General features: G+C 39.1%; 1 protein-coding gene across 1 annotated transcript; it reads right to left on the bottom strand.

The window, feature by feature from the left end:
* Positions 1-4473: 4473 nt before the first annotated feature.
* LOC121434319 (C-type lectin domain family 2 member D11-like) lies at positions 4474-14563 on the bottom strand. The gene is made up of 3 exons (XM_041633158.1): positions 14478-14563; positions 6548-6679; positions 4474-5094 (listed from the first exon to the last, which is right to left on the bottom strand). Exons 1-3 carry the CDS (start codon positions 14542-14544, stop codon positions 4895-4897), a joined length of 399 nt encoding a protein of 132 aa, XP_041489092.1. The 5' UTR covers positions 14545-14563; the 3' UTR covers positions 4474-4894.
* Positions 14564-15969: the final 1406 nt, after the last annotated feature.

Genomic DNA, 15969 nt, shown 5'->3' with positions numbered 1-15969 from the left:
CTTATACCAGATCAAAAAATAATTTATCTTGTTACCAAATTCCAAATAGAGGAAAGCTCATCAAACAGGTTTCAAAGTAAGTTTTTACTATTCCTTTGATTAAAGAAACTCACTCTATATTGACTGCTCTCAATAATCTATGACCCTTTCCTCTTGATTAATTTAATAAAAAAGTATATTAGGATGTAAAGTTCTTTATGGATATAAAGGTTTAATTAAATGATTTTTTTAGTGCTTGAAAACCAGGTTTAGATACATAAAAAAATAAAACATAGTCCAGATCTTCTTCCCCTTCTATGATAGTTAAATTAAGATTTCAAAATTTCAAAGTTTAAACTCAAAAAATTCTAAATAAACTGATACAACAACAATGCTTGCTATTCAGCCATAAGCTCAGGATTTTATATTCCTTGGTCATTTTTTAAAAATAAAGAAAAATGCTTCTCATTTTAATAGATACATTTTTTTTTGATTTGTACTCATCCAATCTTCTAAACAAGTAAAAATAAATATTACTGCTTTAAACCAAAATTACTTTTAGATTTCCAAGCTTCTTTTATGACTCAAGTAATGAGTCTGGTTGCCTCTTCTATAACATGAATTTCAATACAGAATACAAATAATAATAATAATGGAATATCTGACACTTTTGCCTTTTAAAGAAAGTTCTTATAAGGTTTCAACTTTTTGGAGGTCCAAAAATGTGAGCCTATTTCCATATTGTCTGAAGTTCAAAGAGTTAGAGGATGCTCAATATTGCTAACAACAATCAGAGATATACATCTTGACTCAGGATGTGGTTTCTTGGTTCTTTTGACTTTAAGATGGCACATATGGGTAGATCCATTCCATAATGACAGATGGTCAGGATATGCCCACATATATTTGTTCCTTCTATTGTCATAGGAGGTTACCCCAGGAATGACTGCCTTCAGGATACTTGGTCTAGGGTGGCTTCACTTCCTAAACAACAGAATGCTAATGACTTGATGTCTCAAAGTGTTTAAGCAATTAACAGTTGTCTTTTGTATTATGTTAAAGAAGTCTCTCTTTAGTTACTTTTTCCCTCTTTTGTATTGGGGTATGAAAAGGTAAAAATTAAACGTTGCAATTTTCAGTATTCACTGGAACACATTCCCAGTACTATTCTATGGTTTCTGTTTTATTATTTTTAAATGTGCCTTCATATTCTATACTAATATTTCTGATCCCCACAACCTTACCCTGGCAAGTGGTATTTTTGTCAAGGCTGGTCCCAGGCAAACTTGGATTAACGAACATCATCATAGGTCAAAATTAACTCAGATAAGTATACTTATGAACAGCTTATTTTCCAACCTGCCTGTTTATTTATTTTTTTTTTTGGGGGGGGGGGTTCTTGTCTTCTCTCCCTGTCCTGGAATACTTTTCTTTCATCTGCGAAAATTCCAAAAGTGCACTTAAGAGAAAAAGTTTCCTCTTTAAAATTGTTAATGTTCTGCCATTAACATACATTTATCCACTAGATTCATAATAATTGAAAGGGTTGCTCTGCCATCACTTTGGATCTCATCCCTGTGCCCAGCCTTCCAGCTCACACTCCAGGGGATTCTGCTGTGCTCTCCTGGCCTTCTCTCAGCCCAGGGTTCTGTAGCTTGTTTGTTTGTTCTAAGGAAACAAAACTGGGTGGGTAAGGATGGGTCAGGTATTCTTGGAAGAGTGTAAATAAGATCAAAACGCATTGATCAAAATTCTCAAAGAATAAAAAGCATTAAGAATAAGTTTGAGAAATTTGAATTAGGAAAAGAGGTAAATTCCAAATTACTTGAATACTGCCTATAAAGTGTGTGAACCATTTGCTTTATAGTAATAATTTTTTTCTCTCTTTATATGTTGTTTGAAACATTGTCTTTCTCTGATCTAGATTGGTGACCAACAAGTCCTGGGATCCTCCTGTTTCTGTCCCCTGTAGACCTCAAATAACAGAAATGTGAGAAGAGTCATGCTTGGCCTTTTATGTGAATGATGGGAATTTGAATTCAGGTCCTTGTGTTTCTACAACAAAACTCTTCCCCATTGACCCATCTCCCCAGCAACATATAAACATAAGCCCAGCATGGTGACACAATCCTTCAAACCCAGCACTCAGGAGAACAAGGCAGAGAGATCTCTGAATTCAGGGCCAGCCTATGCTACATAGTAAGACTCTGTCTCACAAAAGAAAAAGAAGACAGAAAAAGATTGGTTTCCTGTATGCTTTTTTTGGAGGGGGGGGGGTTGAGACAGGGTTTCTCTGTGGTTTTGGAGCCTGTCCTGGAACTAGCTCTTGTAGACCAGGCTGGTCTCGAACTCACAGAGATTCACTTGCCTCTGCCTCCCAAGTGCTGGAATTAAAGGCCTGCACCACCACCGCCCGACCCTATATGCTCTTAAAATGATTCATTTAACTAGTGATAAATTTCAATCTCTGTAAGAAACTTGTTTGAACAGTTCACTGGCAGCTTGTTGGGGGATTCTTTAGAAGGGCCAATGCTCATGAAAACTTAGTATATCTTTAAGAATTATTTCCACAGAGCTATGGAAGAAAACTTACCTTGTGTTTATTATAAATCAGGTGGAGACACTGACAGGACATTTCCCTGGGTTATCTCATCTAAATTTGAGGCGTTTGTATGAGTAGAACTATTTTTTCCAAGTCTACTGTGAACAAGATTATGTGGTCAGATAAGGCCATAAACCTATCAAGTTTCTTTTGTAGATAAAATTCACACAGTTTAATGACGTACAATGAAGTATTTGTAGAAAAATGCTTTTTTTTTGTCAGGAACTTAGTTGAAACTAACCAGTCTCACAATCATAATGGTGACAACAAGATTCATTCCAAACACTCACTTTAAAGACACCACTGTCTGGTGCTTTTCATCATGAAAGTGCAAGGACAACTGCATATTGTAGAACTCAGTTTGATGGTCAAATAACCTCATAAAAAAGACTGTTTGCACAAAAACTTCATATCATAAAAGTGAGGTTAAGTAACATTAAAAAGTACTTGAGGCTTAGGGCATGAGTAACAGAATTCATTTTACACATACCAGTGTTCTTCTAAGCCCATGTATGTGCCATTTTCCAAGATGATTTTCAGTTGTGATGTCAACAAATACTCAGTTTCTTTTGATAACAATGTTGGAAGATGGGGACTAGAGCTGCAACTGTAGATATCAGGTTAAAAAACATTTCTTGACAAAGACTAGAAAGAAGCAAAAGGAATTTGGCAATGGAGGATATAGCTATTGGGCTTGCTACAGATCCATCTCTTATCTGCATAGACCCTGGCACTGCTGATCCCGTTGTTGTTCAGATAGGCATATTCTTCAGCTCCTCGGATGGGAACCCTGAAATTAAACCCAAAACAGTAATCTGCAGAGTCCAGAACTGTATTCGCTCCTCAGTGAAATCTTGTCTGTCTCTACTGCTTATTTGTAACATGATCAAAGGCAGAGTCCAGGAAACTCATCTGCACTAGTTTTGTACCTACTGTCTTTTTCATTCTCAGGATTTGATTTGAACACAGTACCTTTGACAGTCATCCAAGTTGAACCAACCCTTCAATTTGTGTACAAAGAATTTAACTAGTGCTTGCTACCCACTTCAAATGAACTACAGCCATAGGTGGCCTCTCTGAGGATGATTTTCAATTCTGTTTTGAAGCATTTCACATAGGGGAAAACCACTTCTTAGTAAATTTCTGAATGGACTTTAATAATGAACAAGACTGAGTCTATAATGGCTCCATTCAAAGCATCTATGCCCACATTCAAAAATTGTCTTGGGTGCTCTCTAGTTAGATTTTAAAGGAGGTTTTTAAGGATGTGAAACTTCTGCTTCTCTGAACAGGTACAGCCAGACATATGGTGGACTAATGGGTCTCAGGCTTGCCCTTCTGCAGTGGCTTGCTGAGGTCTCAGGACTCTCATTGCCCATCTAATGTTATTTCTACATTCCACACAGGACATTTATCAACAACAAAGAAATTTAAATTAGTGACGGAGAAGACAATAGCTACCCTAAATGCCATCATCACGCTAAAAATTTTCAGGAAAATCACACTGAGTAAAGGTTTTAGAAATGATGGCCAATATACCTCCAAGTCAGTACAGCTGGCTTCACATGACACAGCCTTTCCTCTCTAATAGACACAACTCACACACTTCACAACAAATGATCACAGTAGTAGGAAAGTGGTTTGAAAACATACGAGCTGTTATATTCTGTGTTGTCCATCCACCTCCAAGGGTGCTGTGATGACTCTCTGTGCAGGCCGATCCAGTAGTCAAAGGTGCCTTTGTATCTATTTATGAAATTCTGTCATAAAACATGGAAAGCAAATATATGTGTCTCTCTGTTTCAGATGACCCTTGAGTGTCCCCCAACCCACAGCTTTCTCTTTAGATGACAGGAGAGTACAAGTGAAAGACACAGCCTTTAGAGCCATAATAGCCCTCAGTTCTCAGTGGATCCAGTTTACAGTCATAATTCTTCAGTACCTCATTTGAATTAAAGTACCAAGTGTAACTACATATTCTTCATGGCTGGGTGAGTTCCTGGTTAAGCCTGCCCTTGCAGTTATTAACAGTTGTCACCTTCAGGATGCAGCCTTTGTTAGCTTGGAGAAAAATGCTCATCACCAGCAGGTATCTTAGTAAAGTGGCATATCTGACCTTCCAGGTTGACTATGAGCACCACATGAGATAATGTTTCATTAATGTCTGAGGACTCCAATCAGAAATATTACCATCAGTAAATGGCACACAATCATGTGTTCCCCATGTCTCCATCTGCAAGGGGTGATCCTTCCTCATGCTTCATCTTTTAATAGTCTATCTCAAGGCAATACATATTCAATAGAACAAACTAATCAATTCCGATCCTTTCTTACCAGTTCCTCCATGTTGTCAAATTTAGCTAACTGTGCCTTTAGTTTCATGCAGAAATTCCAACTGAATGTCCAGTTGCTTGTGTCTTCAGAAAAATAAAAACATTTACTCCCAAATCCAATCCAGTTTCTTGGGCAAACAGCATATGTATTTTTGATTGCGACCTGTTCTGTCATTTTTACTAAAATTTAGACAATAAAATGAGTTATAACAAGAATTGGCATACCCTACTGAGCTCAGATGTGAGGTGTGATTTTGACTGTAGTTTTCCTAACTTATCTGTAGGAGTCTTCTCCTTAAGATGATGGACATTTAGCTAAAGGCATCCCAACTTGGGCCTGTACCCCAATCTCCCTCAGGTGCTCACTGACAATAGGGGCCCTGGAAGTGAGTTCCTATAATATAATCACTTTTTTTTGCTTTATGATTGTTCACTACAATTGGGCTGCTAGAGCAACAAGCACCCTGTATGGCCACCTACTTTGACAGTCAGCCTGATAACTTAGATAACAAGGAGGACTATTGGGAAGGCAGTATATACAGAATGGGCATGTTACACTAAGGGATTGCTCAGACGTTGACATTGCTCAGTCAGAGACATGCTGACTCATTAGAGGTCACAGTCTGCTATAGACTAGCAGCTTTCTCTCTAGCTTGACAATAAGGAACTTCCTCCTTCCCCAACAAAGCTTCTGGATCTCTGTCTAGTCTCATCTGGAGGATGTCCCTGGGCCTGGAGGAATGACATTATCTGAAATCTGCCTCTGAACCAGATAACTGTTTTAATACCAGATGATTGATTCATCCTTAGCTTGCCCTTGATACAGAGCCCTGCTAAGAAGACTTATGCAAAAAGTCTATTTTAAAGGACCCTACTGCCACAAACCAAGTCTTGTGATAGGACCACACTACAGTATGTCCCCAGGCTCCTTAATTCTATGTAAAATCCTTAATCTTTATACTTTGGAATAAAGTTGAGATGATCCACTTAAGTCTGTCTCCCAGAAGCCTCTCTTCATCTGTGCTCATGGACTGTATAAAAAACTTTCTGTCACCCCTTCTTTATTTTTTCCCTTTCAACTTGGTGGCCAACCAGCCAAGAGGGAAAGAGTACCACCTGCCATATAGCAACAGTACAAGTCTTTTATTACACTATTCTAAACAGTGTAATTCTAAAACTCTATAAGTTGATCACTTCAAAAACCTTTCATTGAATACTTTTAAAATATAGTTGAACATGGTAATTAACACCACTGGTACTAGGGACTAGGGGAAGGACATCATCCTGGACATAGTTCTCTTCTCTGTCCTCACAGTTCCTTGAGCTTCCTTCTTTGGGGATTGCTCCCCTTATTTTCTATTTTGAATAGTTCCCCATGGTAGACATATGTCTCCTGCATCTGTCGAGAGGTTGCTCAATGCCATTTTTCCAGGGATGCTGAGCCTGGCCTCCTGCATACACCACAGCCTGTGCTGATCATTCATTGCACATTTCTGCTAGATCATAAGTTCCCAGAGAACAGGAATTTCCAGTGTGTTTTCTCTCCTGCCCTTCACACATTGCCTGGCTCACAGTGCGCACTAAGTGTGGATGTGGACAAAATGCTGCAGGATCTGGAGAATGGGTCACTCACCTGACAATGACAGAGCCACAGAAAGTGCAATCACAGCTGCAGTGAGGACGATGATCACTGCATAGCAGCAGTGAAGCCTAGCAGGAGACCGGGGGGAGACAATTCTGAGACATTTTCCTTGGAGCTTTTTATCTGAAAAATATAAGAATATCAATCTCAAGAATCTTTCATGGAAAAAGCTGTATTTACTCAGACTCATTAGTAGATTTTGCTTGTACTCCTCCTCTGCAAACACTTACTGAAAGTCCTAGTCTGGAAATGATGTCTATGACTCACGGAGAAGTAGAAGAAAGGGAAGCAGAAGTATTGCCATGTAGTCTTCCAGTTATGGAACTGAGAGCCAATAAACAGATTAGAAACAGAAAGAGTGCAGATCAGGATGAAAAAGAAATAACAACAAAAAGAACACCTGTGGAGTTAGTTTCTTAAGAATAGACTGGTTAGGAACTCAGGACGGCGAGGGGTGCACCCACACACTCAGACAATGGGGATGTTCTATCAGCAACTCACCAAGGCCAGCTGGACTGGGTCTGAAAAAGCATGGGATAAAACTGAAATTGCTGAACATAGCGGACAATGAGGACTGCTGAGAAGTCAAGAACAATGGCACTGGGTTTTGATCCTACTGCACATACTGGCTTTGTAGGAGCCTAGGCTGTTTGGATGCTCACCTTACTAGACCTGGAAGGAGGTGGGAGGTCCTTGGACTCCCCACAGGGCAAGGACCACAGACTGGTCTGGGGTGATGAGAGAGGGGGTGTTGATTGGGGGAGTGGGAAGGAAATGGGAGGCAGTGGCAAGGATGACAGAGAAATCTTTAATATATATATATAATAGACTGGTTAGGACTGAGGGAAACATTGTGGGGGTTGGAGGTGGCAGGAATCAGCAAGAGACTGGAGATATAGAAAACTGAGAAATTAGAAACAGTTGTTTCTCTTATAGAGGACCCAATTTTTGCTTGCACCTTCCACATGGGACAGCTAATGACTGCCTGTATTACTCCTCTTCCAGTCAAAGAGACAGGTATGTGTGTACACTTCTGCAGTTCTAGTGTTAGAGATGCAGAAGTTGGAGAGCCATGGGTACGAGACCAGCCTTGGCTACAAAGGAGGTTTGAGGCCAACCTAGATCAGTTTCAAAAACCTAGTAGGTAAATAAATTGGTAAAGACAGATATAAATATAACAGAACACATTAGAACCTAGTGAGTAAATAAATTAGTAAACACACTTAAATATAATAGAACACATTGACATAATTAATGGGTGAAATATGGGAACATTTTAAGAAGTTTTCAATATTGCGTGAAATAAATTAATATTAACACAAAATAACAAAAGCTCTCAGCAGGCTAGTAGTTGAAGGAATTCTTTCCAACACATGGATATAGGACATTTCAAAGAAATAAGCAAGGTCTGTCATTCTTATTAACTTGATTTTTATTTTATGTATATGGTTGATTTGCCTGCATATGTGTCTGTGCTGCAGAATATTTGTATACTGTGAAGATATGTCTCTGCCAAGGCCCTTTTTGATTGGTTTAATAAAGAGCTGAAAGGTCAATAACTATGTAGGTGAGAAGGGGAGATTTCCTTGGAGAAAAAGGAAGGGGAGGAAATATCGAGATGCCAATGAGACACTGAAAGTGTTGAACATACAGAATGAAAGCAAGGTAAAAAAAAAAAAAACAACAATGCAAAAGATAGGTTAATAGAAATGGGTAAATTTAAGTTCTAAGATCAAGTTCAAAACAAGCCTAAAACCTAAGGCCAAACTTTCATGATTAATAAGAAGTTTCTATTTCATCATTTGGGAGGTGGAGGGACAAAGAAAGACTCATTTTATGTCTGTGCATGATGTGCATGCCTGATCCAAAAGGAAACCAGAAATGGGTACTGAAATCCTTGGAAATGGAGTTACAAATAGTTGTGCTGGCCATGAAAGTACAAGAGACTAAATCTGGGTTCTCTGCAAAGGAAGCCAGTGCTTTTAACTATGTTTAACCATCCAGCACAAGATAACCTTCAAATTGTATGAAAATACGAAAGTATTAGTCTAGCTGAGCAAAAATGAAAAACCAAGGGGTCAAATTTGCAGAAATGACACCATCTAATCATAGAGGGGCAGAAACAAAGATTTAAGTATGTTTTGGCTTCTGCCTACCCTCTGAGGCAATCTGTATCACATACTAAAACTCATTTCTCCTACCTTCTATAAAATGCTACCCAAGAATGAATCCTAGGACTATAAAACTATCTGAGGAAAAGAGTAAAAACAATCTTCTGTGACCTAGTGGTGAATAAAAGTGTCTCAGGTATAATACCAATATCCCAATCCACATTATAGAAAATGGAACACTTGAATTTTGGCCTAATTTTAAAAATCTCTCTTTTCCGAGTCTTTCAAAGGGAATTCAAAAAACAATATTTGCAGGACATAGATCAAAAAGGAGTTGTATCCTGAGAGTTGTGAGAACTTATTGTTTTAAGAGAAACAGAGAGAGAGAGAGAGAGAGAGAGAGAGAGAGAATAAAAACGGACCAAATACTTGAATACTGGCCAATTAAGATCATGTATTAAATATGTTCCGCTTGATCAGGTTTGAGAAAAGACAACTGGAAACAGTTTATCAGTTTATATAAATGAGAATACACTTATTACATGTTCTGACCCTGCTAGCCACATATTCCCCCAAGAGAAATAAAATCATGTTTCCACTAAAGAATAAAATCTACATATAAATATTGACAGTAACTCTCGAGAATCTTAGAAAAAATATAAAATGCTTTTTAAAAATCACATCTGGAATCAAGTCAAATATTCTCTAGCTTTGACAATGCAAATCAATATTACTGAGCACTGTAGATGTGACATTCTCCAGGAAATTTTGGAGCATATGCTTGTGCCTGACCATCTCTCTTATTGTGCCCAAGTGTTCCTTAGGCTTAGATCCTCCACAGCTCTAGAGTAGTGAGCTCTGAGCCAGTTGTCCTGCAGCCAATCTTGAGAACCTGATAACAAAGCTGTGTGGGGTTTGTTTGTTTGTTTGTTTATTTATTTATGTCTCTCCAAACATCACTACATTGTTTCTGCTTTAGCTAATCTAATCTACTAGTGTTCCTGTTAGCTTTTCTTAACTTTCTGCAAAATAAAAGCTAATGTATTTTGAGCTGCTTTCAAAGTTCTAAATTCAGAACTGTTTGTGGATCAGTGGTGCTTGGAACATAACTCTGAGGTCAACTGTTTATACTTGACACCCAAGTAACTCATGTGGATGACTACCTACCAGTCTGTAATATCCATAGGAACAGCAAATGTCTGGAAAAACAAATATCAGGAAGGAGTGTCTGGGAAGAATCTGCAATGTGCCTCAGAGAAATTTGACTGGAGTTATAAATCTTTATTTTGCGGTGATGGAGACGTGTGCATATGTCTGACATGAAAATACATGTCCAAGTCTTAAGAGGACTGATGCTTATATTAACAAAAAAGACAATGCTTAGATTGGAGGATTGTAAGCATTATATAATAGCCTTTGGATTTTGACTACCTACAAAACTCTCAACATTCATATTTTGTTGTTCATATTAGATAAAAATTCTGTCTATGTGTTGATTTAATTGGTTAATGAATAAACCTGTTTTTGGCCAGAGGCTCCAAAGACTAGAGCTAGGAAGGAAAATTAAACTGAGTGCTGGGAGAAAGAAGGTAGAGCCGCAAGACTCATGTAGACCTCTGTTGCAGGAAACAGATGCAACAGAATCTTGCTAGTAAACCACAGCCATGTGGGGATATACAGATTAATAGAAATGGGTTATTTTAAGATGTAAGAGCTAGCCAATAAGAAACTAGAGTTAGTAGTGCAAGCAGTAATTTAAATAATATAGTTTCTGCATGATTATTTCAGAGTCTGGACAGCCAGGAAACGAAGAAGTGGCCTCCACCAACAAAAAAAAAAATCTTTAAAATCTCAATTATCATGATTTCTATTTCTTTCTTTCTACTATGGTGATCCTCAAAATGTCCTTTAACCTCCTCCAATAAAGACCCATTTGTTTCACTGGTCTTCCAAAAGTCAGTTCATTTGTAAGTCATTCCTCATCTTCTCTTCTCTTCTATTTTTTAACATTTGAAAACAAGGCATTTATTATTGGGAATTGCAAATCTATACAAAAATAAAGAAAAATATGTTAAATTCTCATGTACTCACTACCAACACTGGTCTGCATGTGGGAAGTCAATTTTCATGAGTTTTCTATTCCTCTTGTCACCCCATCCCCAATATTACTTCTTTAAAAAAATATCAGATTTCTAAACACCTTCGTACTTGAAATGTCTACACTTACCTATGAATGTTGAGTTTAGAAGTGTACTTAAAATCTCTGTCAAATTCTGAATTAATAGTCCATACTCCTAGCCATTCCATCTAACTGTCAAGCAGTGTTATGCCCTCTGTGCCTGATTAATTTTACTCAGCATGTCACTCAGGTCTATGCATGCCGTCACAAAAGATGTCATCTCATCTTCTCTTTTGTATATGTCAAAATTTTCCCCATTTATTCACTGATAGATGGAGGTGGGTTCCATGGGCTGGTTATTATGAACAATGTCACAATACATACATGGGAATTAATATCTCTTACAGGTCTTGGGAGAGTCAAGAGGAAAGAGGCAATATTTGCTACAAAGTGGTATCAGCTCTGGCATCAAAGGCATAGTAGGATAGAGTTCACAATAATGTATAGTGTTCCTAAAAATAGCTGAGGGAGTTTCTAATGTAGTCACCTTAAGGAAACAATAAAAGTGTGTGGTAAGTGTAAAATGTCAGTTTTCTTAAAAAAAAAAAAAAAGGAAGACAGAAAAGAAAAAAAGAACCAAACTGTAAAGTTCGGGATTGTGTTAAAGAACAATACCTGATATGTCTTCTAGTAGAGATTTCAAGCATCTAATCACCCAGGTTCCCGTAGGATTTCACACCAAACATTTCATATACATTATCAACAGCAAGATTTACTGATAGTTGTTCATATTTACAGTTGAATAAAATTTAATACTGTCTGTTTCATCTTGATACATAAATGATGTAACTTTTTCCTTTCACTGGGTTCAAACAGGATTTCACACCAGACATTTCATATATGAAATCAAGAGCAAGATTTACTGGTCATCCTCAATATTTACAGTGGTATAAAACCATACCACCTGTTTCATTTTGATAAATAAATGGCAATTTTTTTGTCCACCTTTCTCATACTGTATATAAATGCATGTCCTTCTAAAACCTAATGCCTTCCATAACACAGTTGTAGCATAGCTTTTGTGTCTTATTAGGAAACAATATTAGAAATAATCTCTTAAAAAAACAAAGAAATGAAACATTGCTGATCTGGTTTTTTTTTTTTTTTTTTTTTTTTTTTTTTTTTTTTTTTTTTTAAGTGCCAGGAATCTTTAATCCCACCACTCAGGGGGCAGAGGCAGGTAGTCAAATACCTGCATTTGAGACCAGCCTGGTCTATAAGAGTGAGTTCCAGTACAGACAGGGCTACTCAGGGAAATGTTAGGAATATTTTTTAGATGAGCCTCTCCACGGAAGCAAATAAGTCCAATCAGACCAAATCAGACCAAATCAAAAACGCCCACGTTGAACGCAATGCTCCCGAGTGGCACCAAGAAAGCATGGCGAAGGGAGAGAGAGAAGTGGAGACCACATGTACAGTCTCTAGGGGGCAGTTTAGGTAGCCTGTGGGCGTGGTTTTGACCTTCCCTGGGGAGGAGTTACCATTTGGCAGGCCATCTTGACACACCCTGGGGAGGGGTAATTCTTGGCAAGCTTTCTCAGAGGTGGAGTTTGGACTAAGGTAACTCTCAGGGGATGGAGCTTGAAATGGAGTTTCTGCCCAGTATTTCAAAGATGGGTGCCAGGGACTGGGATGAGACCCCCAGTATAATTTTCCAGATTCTTTGTATAAAGTGGTGTTAGGGAGCTAGGAAGCTTTTGACCAAACAGGAAACCCTGTCTTGAAAAACAAAACAAAGCACAACAAAACAAAAAGCCTGCTTCACTCACAGAACCAGCTATGGTTTCAAATGAGAGACAAGAGACAAGTTACAAGTTGTGGAATGCCTCCAGTTACACAACATTCACCCTTTGGACAGAGTCTCCACATTTGTAACAGGTGTGTTTCTATTGGGTAAGTATTCATTTTCAAAAGTCAACCTTGCTGGGGCAAAGGGAACAGGGGTTATCAGTCAGTTGGAATAAAGTATGAGACTGTCTCAAAGAATTAGTCAATCAGCAGCAGACAGAAGCAGCAGCAACAGCAGCAGCAACCAACAACAACATAATAATAATAATAGTGCTAATAATAATGTTTCAGTTAAGAGAATACTCAACTTAAGTGATAAGTGTTAATATTTTGTCATTAATTTTATATTTTGGTAAATATCAATCCTGTTTTGCCAAAATCCAGTATCTTTTCCTAAATGAAAAAAATTAAGGTGAAGAGACAGGGATGAAAAAAAAATAAAAGAGTGAAATATAATGAAACATAGACATTTTCAAAGTGCAAGAAACACACATTCACTTTCTCTCTGAAGACTAGTAGAAAACCTATTTTATACCCTAGTATAATTTACTAGAAGTTTAAAATGCAGAAGATTTGTTCCTAGTTGGGGTCAGCCTGGACCCCAGGCCTCCTGCCTCCTCCTTACATCCTTTTCCATCCCAATGGATCTGCAAAGCATAAGCTTCAGCTTCCCAGGCACCTCCTGTCACTCTGCACACTGTAAAGCTGTTGTTTGAATTTGCCTTTGCTGTGGGACTTAAAGAGCAAGTATTTTCCACAGGGACTTGTTGTGATTCACCAGAGTGTAATTTACCAGATCCCTGAGAAAAGAGTGGACTAGCAAGCTAAGAACAAAGAAGGAGAAGGAAAACAAGAGGGAAAGGGAGGGGAGGGAGAGGGAGAAGAGGGAGAGGGAAGAGAGGGAGAGAGAGAAGGAGAGGGAGAGGGAGAAGGAGAGGGAGAGGGAGTAGGAGAGGGAGAGGGAGAAGGAGGAGAGGGAGAAGGAGAGGGAGAGGGAGAAGAGGAGAGGGAGAGGGAAGAGAGGGAGGAGAGGGAAAGGGAGGAGAGGGAGAGAGAGAAGGAGAGGGAGAGAGAGAAGGAGAGGGAGAGAGAGAAGGAGAGGGAGGAGAGGGAGAGGGAGAAGAAGGAGAGGGAGAGGGAGGAGAGGGAGGAGAGGGAAAGGGAGGAGAAGGAGAGAGAGAAGGAGAGGGAGAGAGAGAAGGAGAGGGAGAGGGAGAAGGAGAGGGAGAGGGAGGAGAGGGAGAGGTGTTATTCTTTATGTCCCTGCCCTAGCCACGCCCACTCCTTTTAACTTCTGACCTCCACTCTGCCATCGCTCTCTGCCTGCTTTTCTCTCCCTGGGTACACATGGGGCTTTGCCTCTCCCCTCCTCTCTCTCTCCCTCCTCTCTCTTCTCTCCCTCCCTCCCTCTCTCTCTCTCTCTCTCTCTCTCTCTCTCTCCCTTTCTCTCTTTTATTCCTTTTTAATAAACATTTATGGCTATTTCCTGTGTTTATATGTTATTTTTTAAGAATAACAAGAGGGAGGAGAGGGAGAGAGAGAAGAAAAGAAAAAAGAAAAGCCTTCACTAAGGCGCTTGTATAGCAATTCACTGTTCATTTCTCTTGCTTGAGAACTATTTAAGTGTTAAATATTATATGTTCCAATAGAATAACTAATATAAAAACCTCTTAGCTAACTAAACTCCTGTCCGCATTTTCTGGTTCTGCAGAAACCCCCTGTGGCAGGCTCACAGTCCTGAGGTTCAGCTCCTCTACTCTCTGCTTCTGTTCCCTTCCCTGACAAGCAGCTCTCTGCTCTTGTAGTTCCATTCGAATATGCATTAAATACACACCAATCTCACCTTCCTGCAGTCTGTCTGTGGTACTGAGCATGCCCACAAAAGCCTCTGCAGGCTCTGCAGCACTCATCTCAGAGCTGACAGGCTGAGTTGAAACAAGAAACTGAAAACGCTGAGAGGGAAAAAGTGTCATTTATGCTTGGGGCGGTTCCGCTCGTCAGCAAGCTACAAGCCTTGGCTCCCACACAAAGGGGAGTGGTGAGCCCCATATTGCTGCAGCTGTGAAGTTTGAGGAAATCATTTAAGAAGCAGGCACCACAGCCAGGTCAGAGGATTCTGTATGCTAAAGATCCAGAGACTGAATGTCTTGGAGATAAGAGTCAGAATGGAGAGAGCTGGAGACACACTGTTCACAGTCAATGAACACATTTCTCTCCTCTCCGGGCATAAGAGATCGTTTATTCTGGAGCCAATTATGAGTCATTCAGGCTGTTTCAAATGAAAGTTTCCAATATAGAAATGTTTGATTGATTGGTGGTGTAGGGACAGAAAGACACATCCCACTGCCACCTTCACCAGTCCAAGAAATGCCTCTAGATCAGTGGTTCTCAACCTTCTTAATGCTGTCCCCCATTAAGACAGCTCATCATACTGTGGTGACACCCAATGATAAATTTATTTCATTACTACTGTAGTATTGCTATTGCTCTGAATCAGAATGTAAATATTGCTATGCAGGATATTTGTTATGTGAACCCTGTGATATAGACATTCAAAAACTCCTGCAAAAGAAGTCACAGCCTACAAGTTGAGACTCATTTCTCTAGATTTTCAGGGACCTTTGACTCAGGCCAAACCAAGATTCATAGCTTTGATGCCAAGAAGAATTTCAGGGATAGTCATTTTATGAAACAGAGTTGGAGTTTTTCTAAAATTATTTGTGTTGGTTTAATTATATGTGTGTGGGTATGCCTTTCTGTGGGTCTGTGTCTGTGAGTACAGCTGCCTGCAGAGGTCAGAAGCACATGTCAGATTGTTCCAGAGCTGGAATCACAGGCTTGAAAAGTTTGAATTTATAATGCATGTGCTCCAGAAATATAGCAAAAGAATATCATCATGCTAAAAAAAATCAAAAACCAAACAACAAATTTGCATTGTTTTCATCATTTAGAAATATATGCCAAGGAAAATTGTAAACATCTCAGAAAATTTTTAAAATACTAGAATTTGGGTGATGGGTATAGTGGATTATAACACTGACCCCAAAACTGGGGAGGCTGTGATAGGTCAATCTCTATGAGTCCTAGGCTAGCCTGGTCTACAGAGGGAGCTTCAGGCCAGCCAAGGCTAAGTTAAAAAATACTCCAAACTTAGGGGCCGGAGAGATGACTCAATGGTTAACAGCACTGGCTGCTCTTAGAGAGGACCCAAGTTCAATTCCCAGCACCCAGCTCAAAACTCTTTGTAACTCCAGTTCTAGCGAATCTGATACCCTGACACCAATGCATAAAAAGAAATCAGTTAGGCCGGGAATCTGATACCCTGACATCAATGC

Source organism: Microtus oregoni, unplaced genomic scaffold (assembly GCF_018167655.1).
Source record: "Microtus oregoni isolate MIOR12 unplaced genomic scaffold, Mior012 000002F_ref0000024, whole genome shotgun sequence".
NCBI lineage: Eukaryota > Metazoa > Chordata > Mammalia > Rodentia > Cricetidae > Microtus > Microtus oregoni.
This window is presented reverse-complemented; position numbering and strand designations above follow the sequence as displayed.